Here is a 15089-nt window from a genome sequence, read left to right as displayed (position 1 = left end):
AACGTGTGAAGACTCCCCCAGAGGAGATGTGGTCAGAAGTCTTTATTAATTCATCAGATGATAATGAAAAGCACCTTTGATTCTGAATGCAAAGGGCACCCACAACCTTTACAACAATATTTCTTATGAGAAGATAAATTGGAAAGTCTGTCCAAACTGCACAGTTTTACATAGAGCAAAGGCCAATTAGAAACCAAGTAAGTGCACTTTAAAATTGACAAAGCCAAGCAGTCTTACAGGAACAGTCCAGCCCAGTCTGTTTTAGGTCTCTGAAGTTTACTGACTGTCCAGGGAAAAACCAAAGCCTGTGATGCCACAAGTTGAAGATGCCTCTGGGATCTAGCTGGCAATTGTCTGCTGCAATTTTTAGAAATTGCTCCCAACACAGCCCAAAAGGTTACAGTTCGTGGACACCTATAGCTCAATGATCAGTGAAAACACAACCTGAATGTCACAAATTATTAACAAGATTTAGGCTAACAACTTTCCAAAGGGTCACAGTATTCATTCCCTCGTTATAAATCCATCTTCGCACACAGAGACAAGGTTTGGTCATGTAGACTCAGGATTATTCTAAAGGGCTTTGTTCGACTCATTTACAGAAACCCTGTTCCTAGTAATTTTGTCCAAAAAAGAAAAAAAGATACAGTTAGAAAAAGAACGTGATCCTACAGCAGGGGTGGGCAAACTTTTTGACTCAGGGGCCACAATGGGTTCTTAAACTGGACCGGAGGACCGGAACAAAAGCATGGATGGAGTGTTTGTGTGAACTAATATAAATTCAAAGTAAACATCATTACATAAAAGGGTACGGTCTTTTTTTTTTTTAGTTTTATTCATTTCAAACGGGCCGGATCCGGCCCGCGGGCCGTAGTTTGCCCACGGCTGTCCTACAGCGATAGTTGCAGACAAGGCCTTTGTCGAACTTTTCAACAAGACCACTATTATGTCGCCTGTGTAAAATAAATCTTTGTTAAGTCTGGGAACATGTTGAGGACCCAAAGAAAAGCTCTGAGATCGGATCTCAAGAATCTGAAAACCAGAGTAAGAAATCCAATGTCAGGAAGCCCAGGGCTGCTCCTAACAAGCGGCTGCAGATCACCTCACGGGGGCGGTGTTTACCCGGACGCCTTACAGAAACAAAGCGCTCCAGCCAGGCTTTCCTGGGAAGAGAGCCTCCACAGGCCCAGGTCCTGAACCTGAACCTGCTGCCTAGCTCGTCTGAACAGAAACAAACATTAGGAAGCAGTTTGCATTTATAGGTGATGAAAATGTCGAAGGAAAAAAGGCAGTCTTCAACACACAAGGATGCCTGAGATGTCTCAAGGAAGGACTGTGACTTGAACCTTCCCAAACACTTTGGGGAAACAGTATTTTTGAGGAAAGTACATTGGTCACTTCAAGATAATGAAGCCTAGAAAACCAAGCATGGAATCTCGTATCCACACAGTTCCTCAGTAAGGGTCTGCCTATGAAGAATTATCTGCTCTAATACAAAAAGCAAAGGGCTCTTTGGGATCTGAGTCAGGAGGAGTCAGGATGGGGACACAGTTAGCTTGGAGTTAGTGGGATATATGCCAGGAATGCTGGATTGTGGGTCTCACCCCCATCACGAGGTGAATGTTCGAGCACTGAGGTGTTACTACAGGATATGAATGAGTCCCATGGCTCCAGCACCACAGGTGTGGATGAGGAGGAGAAACAATACATGTATGGATGGAATTGCATGTTTCGTGAATCACAAGATACATGGTCATGTCTTAGTGTAACATGCATCTTGTGTTGATGAGATTTGATAGTGCTAAATAAAATGGCATGCAAAACTGCCACAGAGGAAGCTAGAAACTTAAATGCTAGAGTAAAGCTCAATGATCTTTTTATTCTCAATTCTGCCGAATTCCTCAACACTGAACTGGACATGAGATTTGGAGAAGGGCATCTTTCTAGGGGACTGTAACCATTTCATTAAAATGTATTGATACACAATTTGCAAAATTAAGATTTAAGAAGAGGAGAAAGAGGAGTGGAGGACATCTGCCCGCCAGTATGTAAGAAGAGAAGCTCCTTCGAGCCCGAGGCTCCCAGCAGCAGGCCTCGGCACCTCATCTGTGGTGGCTGGCAATGGAGGCAGACAAGTTGAGATCCCATCTGAGCTGGCAGTACATCAAAGCAGCTGCAAACAGTGGCTACAGCTGTTCCCCAGAGAACAGAGAGCACATGCCCATGGTATTGAAAACGAAGGGTGACAAAAAACACTTCACCGCGTTTGTGGTTTTGGATGACACAGACTGACAATAGACACACCCCTAAATATGAAGGAGAGCCTGTGCTCTGTGTGTGTGAGTGCGCAGCACACTCTGTCGCTCTCAGATGTGGACTCCAGGGTAATTCAATTAAAAACTGCCCCCAGGCCCAGCCAGCGTGGCTCAGTGGTTGAGTGTCCACCTATGAACCAGGAGGTCATGGCTTGATTCCCGTTCAGGGCACCTGCCCGGACTGTGGGCTTGATCCCCAGTGTGGGGTGTGTAGGAGGCAGCCGATCAATGATTCTTTCTCATCATTGATGTTTCTTTCTCTCTCTCCCTCTTCCTTCCTCTCTGAAATCAATAAAAAGATAGTTTAAGAAAACAAAAGCAACAACAATAAAAACTACCCTCAAATAGATAAAACAAGATTGGCCATGAGTTGATAATTGGGAAGGCTGGGTGGTAGATACAAGGGAGTTCATGATATTATTCCCTTCACTTTTGTGTTTAAAAAATGTCAGTATATTGACCAATGAGAACAGTTAAATAAGGGCTGTATAATGACGACTGTAAGTGAAATGAGTTTTCCAATTAAAAAAATTAAATTAACACACAAACCTCTCACCCCCAAGATAATCCACCCCAATCTTATTCTTGACAGCTCAAGGAAGATCTGGTTTTATATTACATTGTCCCTGTTTGGGTCTACTCTAGACCATCACTTAGGCTCCTTTCCAAGACTTATGGGCTGCAAATATCTTACTTGGAATCGCTCATCAGTCTCATTCTCTCCGATCTGTCTCAGAAGATCCCCACTGGCCTGTCCAATGCTTCCAGCAGCCGTCAAAACCGTCTGTCGGGGCTATGAACAAAGAATACACATTGGTTGGAAGGAAAATGCACTTCCTGCAAAGTACGACTGACAGGCAGTGCCGGGAGGGAACCTGCAGGGTTGGCAGTCCCGCACCTAAACGAGAATCTCCGACTATCTGCCAGCCAGGAGACATGACGTCCTGGCCAAATCTGTGCGAGGAAGTGCCCGAGGTCTCACAAACCAGTGGATGGGTTCGAAATGTTGAATGAAGGAGTCTTGCTCAGATGGTAGGAAGGTGACTCATGCTTTATGGAATTTAGGGCACAAAACTTGTATCCCTTTTAAACGTGTATTTGTCACATCTGTTCATTTCTGAGTACCTTGTGGGCAGGGAAGGAGAAGGGAGGCTTCCTACTAAGAGCTCAACTAGTCCTGAATGCTGAACCATCGGTTCTGAACCCAGTTTAACAACTTGCAAACCCTACCACTTTTTCACCTGCCCCATCAGGACGGAAGGAACAGCTCTGGAAGCAAGAGCCCCATCCCTGGAACTCAAAGGCTGCACCTGTCGCAGCAGAACCCAAGAGACAGCTTGCCCCAAGAAGAGCTCACCTCTCCAGAAGTAGGCTGCACCGCTTTCAGCAAGTCCGACACTGCCCCGGCGAGGGTCCTTGCAGCTCTGAGCAAGTCCTCCCCGCTGCCCACCTCATCGTCCATGAGGGCCGCCAAGAGCTTCACGCCCTTGGACATCTCCGTCAGGTTGGAAGAAATGGTGGTGATTGCACACCCCACAGCTGTGTAGTCCGTGTCTGCCGGGTCACCTGGGACAGAGAAGGACCATCTCGGTCAAAGGAGGGTGGTGAAGAGGGAGGAGAGCCCAGTTGGGCAGGAGATACGTGGCCAGGGGGCAGCAGCCATCACCCACCACTCTGCAGGAGTCAGACACAAGGCACCGCATGTGCACAGTGAGACGGGTGGCTCTCTAGCTCCAAGATGCTGCTCTTCACAGGCGCCTTCACCCTGAGGCCACCTACAGTGCAATGCTGAGCACAAGCACCTTTGAAATTCCAAAGGAAGGCTGAGCATCTCACGGCCTTTTGCATTAGGCCACTGTCAGCAGCTTAGGGAGGTCAACTCTGCCGCTGAAACGGTCAGGCTGCTCAGGGAAGCGAAGACATTCCCTGGCCCTCACTTGACAGTGTTGGGCGGGGAGTGATGCTACGGCAGAAGAGACAAGACAGGAGGCGCGCACGACGGATCTCGTCGCTCAGACTGTAAGCTCCCAGAAGGGAGAAACAGGCCTCCACGTACTTTGAAGTATGTCCAACACACTGATGAACAAGGAGAAGGGCGACGTAAATGCTTTTTAATGACGCTACATGATACAGACACAAAGGGATGGATAGTCTCCACATTTCTCCTGGGTCAGTGGGAGAAAATGCCTGAAGCACACAGGGTGCCTAAAACTAGACTGTCGTCTCATAATATGAAAATCTGTTTCAATCAAAGAACCTTTTTTTTAAAAAAACACACACACAAAAAAACCACAACATACCACAAACCCCTCAGGGTCTTACCGGCAGTGAGGTTAACAACTGAAGCTGTTCCAGCTGTGATGGCATCGACCTGAGAGTGGATTTCATGTTTGGATTCGTCGACTTTATTCTGAACCCATACCCTAGACGCCTGCAAAACCAGACAAGCACATGACACAATCACTGCATGGAATTACCCAGGAAACCAGAGAAGTCGTGCCATAAAATGAGACCAGTGTTCTGGCTACGCTCTTACTGGGCCGACACCAACGAGACCCTGAAGTCATCTTAAACAATGTCTGTAACAGGCCTTTTGCTCCTGCATTGAGGCTAAACAGCAAGTAAAATTTCCACGATTTTTACATTTTTTTTTTTTTTTACTTTTAAGATCTTACAAAAATTCTATGTAGCTGTATTTAGGTGAATTCAATAAAAATGAGAATAGTTGATGTCTCATGATAATACTGCATGTTAGCACCAGCAATTGTTGCTAATTTTTTTTTTAGAGAAAGTGTATAGAATTAGGGTGTCTCAGCTCATGAGTGTCCTCTGTCAACGTGGGGATTGTCTTCTGTTTACAACATGAATGCCACATAGATGTGGTTCCATTCCCAGTAGGATTTTGGAGGGGAGGATGGGTCAAGACCCCTGTTCTAGATCCAGCTCTTCCACTAACAAGTGGTACAACCTTGGGCAAATTTTATCCAGGCCCTGAACCTCACATTTCTTACACTGTAGGGATTCAGTGGTCTCTAACAGCCTTCCCAGCTCTTACAGTTTATGTTCATGGGAACCTACAGATCGCAAATTCTCTTTTCTGGCATTTCTGGACTTAGTCAAATGACCACTTACACTATTAATGGCAACCCTACGGAAATAGACTGATGCTGATCTGCTCCCTAAAACATTCCAAAAATACTAATCTAGGTTCAGGATGTGCCTAGCACTACTAATATGTTTTGTATACTAATTCTTAGAAAATTGATGCACAATGTTAAATCTCAGTATATTAAAATTCTACCTTACAATTGTGCTGAGTTTGGGAGTCTGCCATATGTTTCACTCTGACGTTCCCCAGAGCGAATGTTTAATGATTTCTGGGAGACAGGGCACTGAGACAAGCAGTACCCTGCGTGTATACAAGTACACAAATGAACAACAGGGCTTCAGGGAGAACTTGGAGCAGTTTGTCCTGGCTGGACAAGATGAGCTACAGACTGTATCTTGGTTCTGGCCCCTATGATGGCCCTGTCAGTCCTAAAACAGTTGATTTCAACCCTGGCTGCCCAGTAGAGTCACCTGGGAAGGCGGAAAGCACTACTACCCAAGCCCCACCCTAGAGACACAGATTTGTTTGGCTTGAGCCTTAGGCTTTGGCCTTAAAGCTCCTCAGGTGATTCGAATGTGCAAAGGAGGGCGGAGAAGAACTAAAATGTAGATTCTGATTCCGAAGGGGAAGGCCCACGATTTTGCACTCTCAGGAAACCCCAGGTGTTGCTAGTGCTGCTGGCCCCTGGATATGATCTGCAAAGCCAGGGGCCCGGTGACTTCATGCAGCAGTAGCTACAGGACCGCAGCTAATTACCCCGCCCTGCTGAACAGCTCAGGAGTAGTGGTTCTCAAAGCATGGTCCCCAGAAAAGTGGCAACAGCATCACCAGAGACCTTGCTGGACATGCACAATCTCAGGCCCCGCCCCACACCTACTGAGTCAGAAGCAACCTGTTTGAACCAGCCCTACTAGCGGTTCTGCTGCATGCTAAGGTTTGAAACCCACTTGTAATAACAAAAGCAGCTGATACTCATGAGCTCTCACGTGTGTTAGGTGCTGTATTAAGAACTCTGCACGTGATTAGATTATCAGGTCCTCATAACCAACCTACTTATGGATGACAAATGGAGGCTTAGAGGAAGTTGCCAGATTCATGCAGCCACCGGGCAGTGGAGCTGGGAATTGAGCCCACATGATGTGACTCTAGGGCCCAAGCTGTGAGCCCTCGCCAGGTACTGCCAACAGCCAATAGCACCCTATGATTCTCTCCTCCTAGGAGAGTCAACGCCTCGTTATCTTGGAAAAGGCATGGTTTTCACTTCACCTGGCTGAGTCCAGAGTGCACAGCCCTGTGTCCTGCCTGGGCAGAGACACTGAATGAAACCACGTGCAATATTTACCATATCCTGGCCGAGAGGCGGCAGTGAGTCAAGCTCGCTGAGGTCATCCTGGGCCTGCTGGACAGCATGCATGCTCGTGTTGATGGTCCCCATGAGGGCCTGCTGGGCCGAGGTCTACAAAGACAGATGGACACAAGGTGGTCATACTGTGGCTCCAGCCCTGACACAGCCCTCTACACAAAACAAGTTGAAACTGAACCCCTGCTCAAGACAAAGTGACCCATGATATAATTCCAAACTGCCCAAACCACCTCTCATTGGAGAACTTAGCTGACAAGAAGGCTCAGAAAGTGTCCTTGTGAGGGAGCGAAGGGGATCCAGTCCTTGAGAACTGAATATAAAAGACCTCAGGCATGGGAAGCATGTTTTACACCAGAACTCTTCCTGGTAAACAAGTAAGGATTCCAGCTCCACCTACAGCCAACATGCCTCTTCAGAGTTGAATTACTTCTGAGCTTTCAGTCCCTTCAGCTTTCAAACAGTTCTTGCCCAAAAGGATGCCTGAGCAAACCCGAGAGAGACACTGCAGGAGGGGGACCTTCACAGTGGAAGGAACCAATGATCCACTGTGGGGAGTGGGTGTGGTTCACTACAGACCGGGTCTACTCCTAAGACTCTCCGAGGGGTATCTGGGCTAATTACTAGTAGCAGCTTGACACTGCTAAGGCAAGGAAGCAGGTTTCTACCAGCCACATGGAGAGGACACTGTTTCTCTTCCAGCCTCAGAGGACAACTGTGATCCTAGACAGGAAGGTACCAATACCACACAATTAAAAGGAAACATGCTGAGAGTTAGGCGTCAGGACTGCACAGCTGAAGAGCCAGGATCCAGACAGGAGCTAGCAAGAGTGTGGATGGCACACAGCCTAGCCCCATGCTGACGCCCCTCCCTGCACACCAGAGGCAGCACCCTGACGTGCAGGGTGAGTGCCCGGGGAGCCTCACCAGTGGGGGCATGTGGCCTCGGTGCATCTGCCCAACCATGACCTGCTGCTGCGGCGAGGGCATGCTGCCAACGTTGAAGGTCTCCGGCCCGCTGGAGCCCGAGCGCATCACGGCCGGCAGCGCCACGGAGCCGTGCTCCACCTTGCCCGTCCGGTTGAACTGCTGCTGCAGGATGGTGGACCTGTGGGGACAGGCAGTCACTGTGAGATGGATACTCATGTGCACTGTCATAGACACAACAAATGGCACGAATATTTGCTGCTTTATGCCGTGGAGGCCAACTGAAAAGAGGCACGCATAGACAGGACTGTGAAGGAAGAGGCAGGCTAAAATGCTCCATTGAAGAACCCTGAGGTGAATGCTTTTTAAAATAGCAATATAAATAACCACTCCCAATGGAGTTAATAGGTTCACGGTATATGCAATCAGTTGTTCTTAAACACACACAGAGATAGTCCTATAACAAAGATGTTCCAGGGATAAGTGAGTTTTGTATACACTGACTTATTCAGCAAATCCTACTGAAATAGCATTCATTCAACAAATACCTACTGTGTGCCAGGTTCTATTCCAGGCATGGGAACATTTAACCTTAGCTTAAAGGGAGAAGTATGGAAATAAACTTAAAGAAATCTCCACAGCTTCGACCCCCTCCTGTAGGTCCAATGCCATTGGCCATGGAGGATGTATAATCACTCTTGGAGCCTTGATGATGGGGCACACTGGCACTCTTCCAGATGCTTTCAGCTGTAGTCTGGGAAGACTCTTCGGGCATCCAGTAAGGCACAATATATCAGTCTTTCACTGCTTAATGTTTTCTTCAAATGAGTGATGAGTGCAAAGGACTTGGAACATATGAAGCTAAGAAGTCTGAGGATGGCATATCTGCCTCAGTAGCCCAGTGGACAAACCCGCAGGGGGAGTCTGGAGGAGTCTGTGTGCACGTGTGGGAGGGATCAGGGTTGGTGAGCTCTTGCATTTAGGGCAGGGGCCTCTGTTCCAGAGTATTCAGACCATCATGGATCACTCCCCATTGTCCAGGGCAAAGCTATGAGCCATGCTAGGACACCAAGCAGCAGGTATGCATGGAGAAACATCACTGTCTATGGAGGGAGTGACACTAGGGAGAGGGGTCTGTGGCTCCTGTAGGAGGTCAGCTGAAAGCTGGGATCCCACCAACGTCTAATGCAGGGAGAAGTGGAAGATCTAGCGATGCGACCACCTGGACCATTTTTCCTGTCTGCCTTGATCAGCCCCCATCCTGATGCCCAGGGGTGGGGAAGGGGGCAGCACTCTGGGCTCAGACACTTGCTGAGCTCTTCCTAGGTGAAGTGCAAGTGCAGCAGAGCCCTCTGCGGTGAATGCCGCACCCTGTCAGGAAGCACTCACTAATTTCCACCTAATGGTCATTAACAATTCTGAGAACTTAAGGAGTTTTGCCAGAGGTAGCAAGTACAGTATTTGAAATGAGTCACATCAAGTTTGGTTCCAAACTGTGTACTGATGGGACAAATGGTAAAACGCCATCAAGGTGATTATGAAGCAAACTGTGAGAAAGAGTTGCAGGGTGGTGATGATAGAGAAACAAGTACTATGACTAAACAAGTTCAAATGCTGGGCTCTCCAATTTTCTGGCACCGTACTAGAGGAAATATCACAAGATCTGAATGTGAGTACTGGCACTGCCACATGAAGGCACCTCAACTAACATCCATGAGCTTCCGTTTCTGTATCTCTGAATGGCACAGGACAACATGTAGGTACCTCTGCCATAGGGGGTTGTTGTTGGGGCCAAATAAGATAGAATGTGGGACACACACAGTAAAGACAAAAAGGTTATTCCAGCCCTGACCGGTTTGGGTCAGTGGATAGAGCGTTGGTCTGCAGACTGAAGGGTCCCAGGTTCGATTCCGGTCAAGGGCATGTACCTTGGTTGTGGGCACATCCCTAGTGAGGGGTAAACGGGAGGCAGCTGATCGATGTTTCTCTCTCATCGATGTTTCTAACTCTCTATCCCTTTCCCTTCCTCTCTGTAAAAAATCAATAAAAATATATTTTTTAAAAAAAGTTATTCCAACACTCTATTTAACAAAAGGCGGGGGTGGGGCGGGGGGTGGACACTGCACAGGTTTCCATTCAATGGGGCTAAATTGAGATAATTCTGAATTTAATATGATGATGATGATGATGATGATGGCAACAGCAAACATTCATTCTGTGCCAGGCATTGTTTTATGTGCTTCATTAGCAAGTCAATCAGCAAAATAAAACTTATAAGGAGATATTATCATTATTCCCATTTTATAAATGAGATGGGGGGGGGGCAGAGAAAATTCATAATGTCCACAAACCCGCAAATGAAAAATACAGCCCCCAGATTTGAACCCCAAGTTTGGCTGCAGCATCCATGTTCTTACCCACTTCCTTCTGCAACATTACAATATGTGTACCAAGTGTGGCCCACAAACAGTAACTCCTCCACTGGCTGGATCCCTCCCCCCAAAGGGACAGGATCAAACAAAAGCTCGCTCTCCAGCCCTTTGATGAAAAGGATGCGGTTTATGAGGTTTACATCAGAAATGCAGACCAGGACTCCTGAATGTTCCCTGCTGCTGAAGATGGATTAAACACCTGTTCAGTGTCTCCCTGAAATCGTTAACCCCCAGCTCCCCAGACACCCTGAGCACCGACACTGACGGTCTGAGACCACACTTCAACAAGCCAGGCTCATCGACATCATACATTCTCTTCTCCTCCATGTGAAGAGCTTCCGGGCCACAGGCTCAGAGGGCAGGAGGACGCCTGCCATGCAGTGGGAAGGCAGCTCTCCAGCGTTCTTAACAACACTTACTTTTTGGGGGAGACGGACTCTTCTAACATAGTTGACTCCTCATCACCCTCTAGTCCAAATCTATCTTTACTTTGTTTCTAGAGGTAAAACAAAACACAGAAACAAAAATCAGCAGGTCTTTACACAAGGACGTTTTAAAAGGTGTCACACAAGCAAAAGCGTGGAGGTTTATAGCAAATTCCTTAGATTGAATATTTAATAAGTTATGGGTGAACAAAGGCAATAAAAATAAATTATTTACTATGCAGAGATATATAATGTCTTCTGCATTTATTATTGCACAGACCTAATTTCATATAATTAAAATCAAGATGCAGATATTAATACTCTAGTAGAACTTGGTTCTTTGAATGGACTGTATCTAAAAGCTTTAGCAAACTTGTCTGTATACCACAATTGCATATAACCCTATTATATTTAGGGAATAAAAACAACATGAAAAATGCAAAAACATCTTCAGACCCTCAACCTGGGCTCCTACAGAGGCTGGAAAGTGTAATGTAACTACCTAGAGAGGAAGATGCCGAGGGGTTAGTTAGGTTCATTCATTAGCTAAGTGATGCACTACCACTAATTACCTGGCAGTCAATGATACAGATGATCTGCAGCAAAATCAGAAATTCTCATAGGATCTTTAGGTCAAAGACCACACACTCAAGCAATCTCAACATCATAGATTAAATTAGTGAATCAAGTACTTCAAATAAGGTGTGTGTGTGTGTGTGTGTGTGTGTGTGTGTGTGTGTGTGTGTGTTTTCCAGGTAGCCATATCATCTAAACCAGCGGTCGCCAACCTTTCGGACCTCATGGACCACCAGTGGTCTGTGGACCACCAGTTGGCGACCACTGATCTAAACCGAGTCTTAATAAAGAAACCTTGCTTTTCCAATTGGCATCCGTAGGAAATACCTTTTTGAGGATGATATCAATGTAGCCTGCAATCAGCTGGGATATTTGCTCTCCCTCGGTGGTTTGCACTGAGTAGTAACTTTCCTGATATTCCCCAAAATCCTGGAGGGGGAAAGCAGCATTAGGAGAAATACAATAAATCAGATATATCAGCAGTTTTAAAGGTGAGAAGGTCCAGGTTCAAGAAGGCATAGACTTAACATGTCCTTTGCTCTTCCCCTCTAAATACAACCAAACATCCAAAATCTTATTTGACAAACATGGTAAAAGGGCTCTCAAAGCTCAAAAGGTGAACTAGCTGGGGGCCTCAGGCCTTGAGAAGCCACATCCACTGACTTCTTGTGTTTTATTTCATACTAGAGGCCAGGTGCATGAAATTCGTGCATGGGTAGGGTCCCTAGGCCTAGTCAGTGATAAGGGCTGATTGGGGCCTTCTGGCTGTCGGCCAGGGCCTTCCTTCATTCTGTGCCACCCCCTGTTGGTCAGTGCACATCATAGCAAGCAATCGACTCCAGGTCTCCCAGTCGAACTCCCGAGGGGAAACTTTGTATATTAGCCTTATCCTATCTAATAAAAGAGAAACATGGTAATTGGCATACAACCGCCACCCTTCCCATTGGCTAATCAGGGCAATATGCAAATTAACTGCCAGCCAAGATGGCGGCCAGCAGCCAGGCAGCTTGAAACTAACATGAGGCTTGCTTGCTTCAGTGACAGAGGACTCCAACGTTCCCCGCCTGCCGCTGCAGGCCTCTGACCTGCAACTCTAAGCAACTATGTAACAAATATAGAAGCTAAACAAAACCCCAGAAACCCGCTTTAGTCCGCTGGGCTTCAGCCAACAGAATCGCAACATTGTAAACAAAGGCCAAAAACCACTTTCAGCAGCGGAGGCCTAAGAGCTGGAGCCAAGCCTCAAAGCTAAAGCTGGCCCAGAATAAAAAAAAAAGAAAAGAAAAAAAAGAGCGGTTGGGAGCTTCCGTCACCTGCCAGCCTGAAAACAGCCCTCAGCCCCTCACCCAGACTGGCCAGGCACCCCAGTGGGGACCCCCACCCTGAAGGGTGTGTGACCAGCTGCAAACAGCCATCATCCCTCACCCAGGCTGGCCAGGCACCCCAGTGGGGACCCCCACCCTGATCCAGGACACCCTTCAGGGCAAACCAGCCAGCCCCACCCATGCACCAGGCCTCTATCCTATATAGTAAAAGGGTAATATACCTCCCAGCACTGGGATCAGCGGAGCCATGAGGCCTCCTGGCACCGGGATCAGTGTGACAGGGGGCAGCGCCCAAACCCCGATCGCCCTGCGGCTCTGTGTGTGACAGGGTGCGGCGCCCCAATCCCCGCCCCCCCCGACGGGCCCTGCTCTGTGTGTGACAGGGTAGAGCCATAACCTCCCCATCGGCCCTGCCCTGAGTGTGAGAGTGGCGGCGCCCCAACCCCCTGATCAGCCCTGCTCTGTGGGTGATAAGAGGGCGGCGCCCCAACCCTCACCCCACGGGCCCTGCTCTGTGCGTGACGGGGGCAGCGCCCCAACCCCCTGATGGGCCCTGCTCTGTGCGTGACAGGGTACAGAGCCCCAACCCCCTGATTGGCCCTGCTCTGTGCATGACAGGGGGTGGGGCCGCAACCTCCCCATCGACCCTGCCTTGAGTGTGACAGGGGACGGTGCCCCAACACCCCAATCGGCCCTACCCTGAGCGTGACTGAGGGTGGCATCGCAACCTCCCGATCCGCCCTGCTCTGTGCATGACAGGGGGCAGCGCCCCAACTCCCCAATCGGCCCTGCTCTGAGCCCGACCAGGGGCTGCACCTAGGGATTGGGCCTGCCCTCTGCCACCGGGGAGCAGGCCTAAGCCAGCAGGTCGTTATCTCTTGAGGGGTCCCAGACTGTGAGAGGGCACATGCCGGGCTGAGGGACCCCTCCTTCCCCCTGAGTGCACAAATTTTTGTGTACCGGGCCTCTAGTATATATATATAGAGAGAGAGAGATCCCTTTACTCCACGCTTGCGTGCTAGAGAGGCCCAACACTTGGAAATTCCAACGAGCAGATTTGAAAAGCCTGTTCTCTGTGGCAAAAGGAGAAGAGGAAAGCCCAATAGAGACCTCGTTGGAGCCACAACGCAGCTCCATAGCCTGGGCTGCGTTCACCGGCAGCCGCAGAGCAATGAAAGCCCAGGCTGTCCCAGTCCCTGCTCCACAATCCAGGCAGGCAGGTGGTTTGATGTCCTGCAGCCATGGCCAGAGTGAAACCCTGTGTCTCCCTGTCCTCCACCAGTGGCATAACAAGACTCAGGTCCAGTGGCTTCTGCTTCCCCGCAGAGGTCACCCAGCAGTAGCAGGTGGCCCAGGGAAGTGCCCTCCTCCCTCACAGACAGCAGCGAGTTCTGAGCAACAATCCCAGCAATGTCAAAGGAACAAAGGAGTCCAGAATAGCACTGCACGGGTTCAGAAAATGAACTGTCATTGCAACTAAAGCGCACAAGGATAGGCTTAGAACTAAATCTATATAAGGTGACTGATAAAATAGAAAATTTATTTCAGATCATGAGTCTTCTGATATATAACCAAAATGTCTAGGATTCAACTGAAAATCACTATTTATATCAAGAACCAGGACAACTACAATATGAATAAGAAAAGAAGATCAATTGATGCCAATACTGAAGATGAATCAGATGTTGGAATTCTCTGATAGGGGTTTTAAAGTAGCCATCATAAGAAATGTTTCAATCAATTAGAAATTCTCCTGAAACAAGTGAAAATATTGGAAAGTTCCAAAACATAAATGTAAGTAATTAAACAGATGAAATGAAAATTATAGAACTGAAAAATGCAATAACCAAAATAAAATAGTGTAGAGATGAGAGAGGACAGAATCAGTAAACTTGAATTTAGTCTATCAGAGCATTAGAGAGGAAATAGACAGAACAAGCAGAGCTTCAAGGATCTATGAGACAACAAACAGCAAAAGATCTAATATACATGTCATCATCAGAATCCCAGAAGGAGAGAACAGTGTAACAGTGTAACAGTGTGAGACAAAAAAAAAAAAAAAAGAGAGAAAGTATTTGAAGAAATGCTGGCTGAAAACATGCCCAAAATAAAGAAGCTAAGCAAACCCCAAACAGAACAACCCCTAAGAAATCCACACGAATAACTTTTTAGAAAAATAATTGATTTCAGTGAAACAGGAAGGACCTAGAAGAAGCAACAGGAGAGCCTGGGCTGGGTGCTGTGGCTCACTGGGAAGTCAGAGAAAAGGGGGCCTTGGAGACAGGGTTAGGGGGTGAGCCTGGGGTGAGCTGCTGCTGCCCATTGCTCCCCTGGTTGCAAGTCTCCTGGGGACTCCTAGAGTTTAGGACACATGCCTGTCGGGGAAGGTGAGGGGAAGGGAATGGTGCAGGTGTGCTCCCCAGGGGGACAGTGTACCCACACCAAGAACTTTTGAAAACTAGGGACAAAGAAAAATGTTTAAAACAGCCATAGAAAAGTGACATATTATCGAGAAACAAACATACTATCTGCAAATGAACTTGAATGACAGAAAATTCTAATCTGAAACCCTGGAGGCCAGAAAGGAGTGGCATGACATTTTTCAAGTGCTAAAAAAACA

The 15089-nt window shown here is 47.7% G+C and overlaps 1 protein-coding gene across 6 annotated transcripts in view; it reads right to left on the bottom strand.

Annotated features, from left to right (window-relative positions):
- The window catches only part of TLN2 (talin 2), a 420556-nt gene that overhangs the window by 138146 nt on the left and 267321 nt on the right, over positions 1-15089 (bottom strand). For all 6 annotated transcript variants that reach the window (XM_036303702.1, XM_036303691.1, XM_036303681.1 and 3 more), the window contains 7 exons: positions 11472-11573; positions 10563-10639; positions 7712-7892; positions 6767-6880; positions 4638-4746; positions 3673-3881; positions 3010-3108 (listed from right to left, as the gene is read on the bottom strand). In XM_036303702.1, coding sequence (XP_036159595.1) covers positions 3010-3108; positions 3673-3881; positions 4638-4746; positions 6767-6880; positions 7712-7892; positions 10563-10639; positions 11472-11573 — 891 coding nt within the window. The remainder of the gene's footprint in view (positions 1-3009; positions 3109-3672; positions 3882-4637; positions 4747-6766; positions 6881-7711; positions 7893-10562; positions 10640-11471; positions 11574-15089) is intronic.

This window comes from Myotis myotis, unplaced genomic scaffold (genome assembly GCF_014108235.1).
Source record: "Myotis myotis isolate mMyoMyo1 unplaced genomic scaffold, mMyoMyo1.p scaffold_m19_p_1, whole genome shotgun sequence".
Lineage (NCBI taxonomy): Eukaryota > Metazoa > Chordata > Mammalia > Chiroptera > Vespertilionidae > Myotis > Myotis myotis.
Note: the sequence above shows the minus strand (reverse complement) of the source record. Positions and strands in the feature narration are given on the sequence as shown.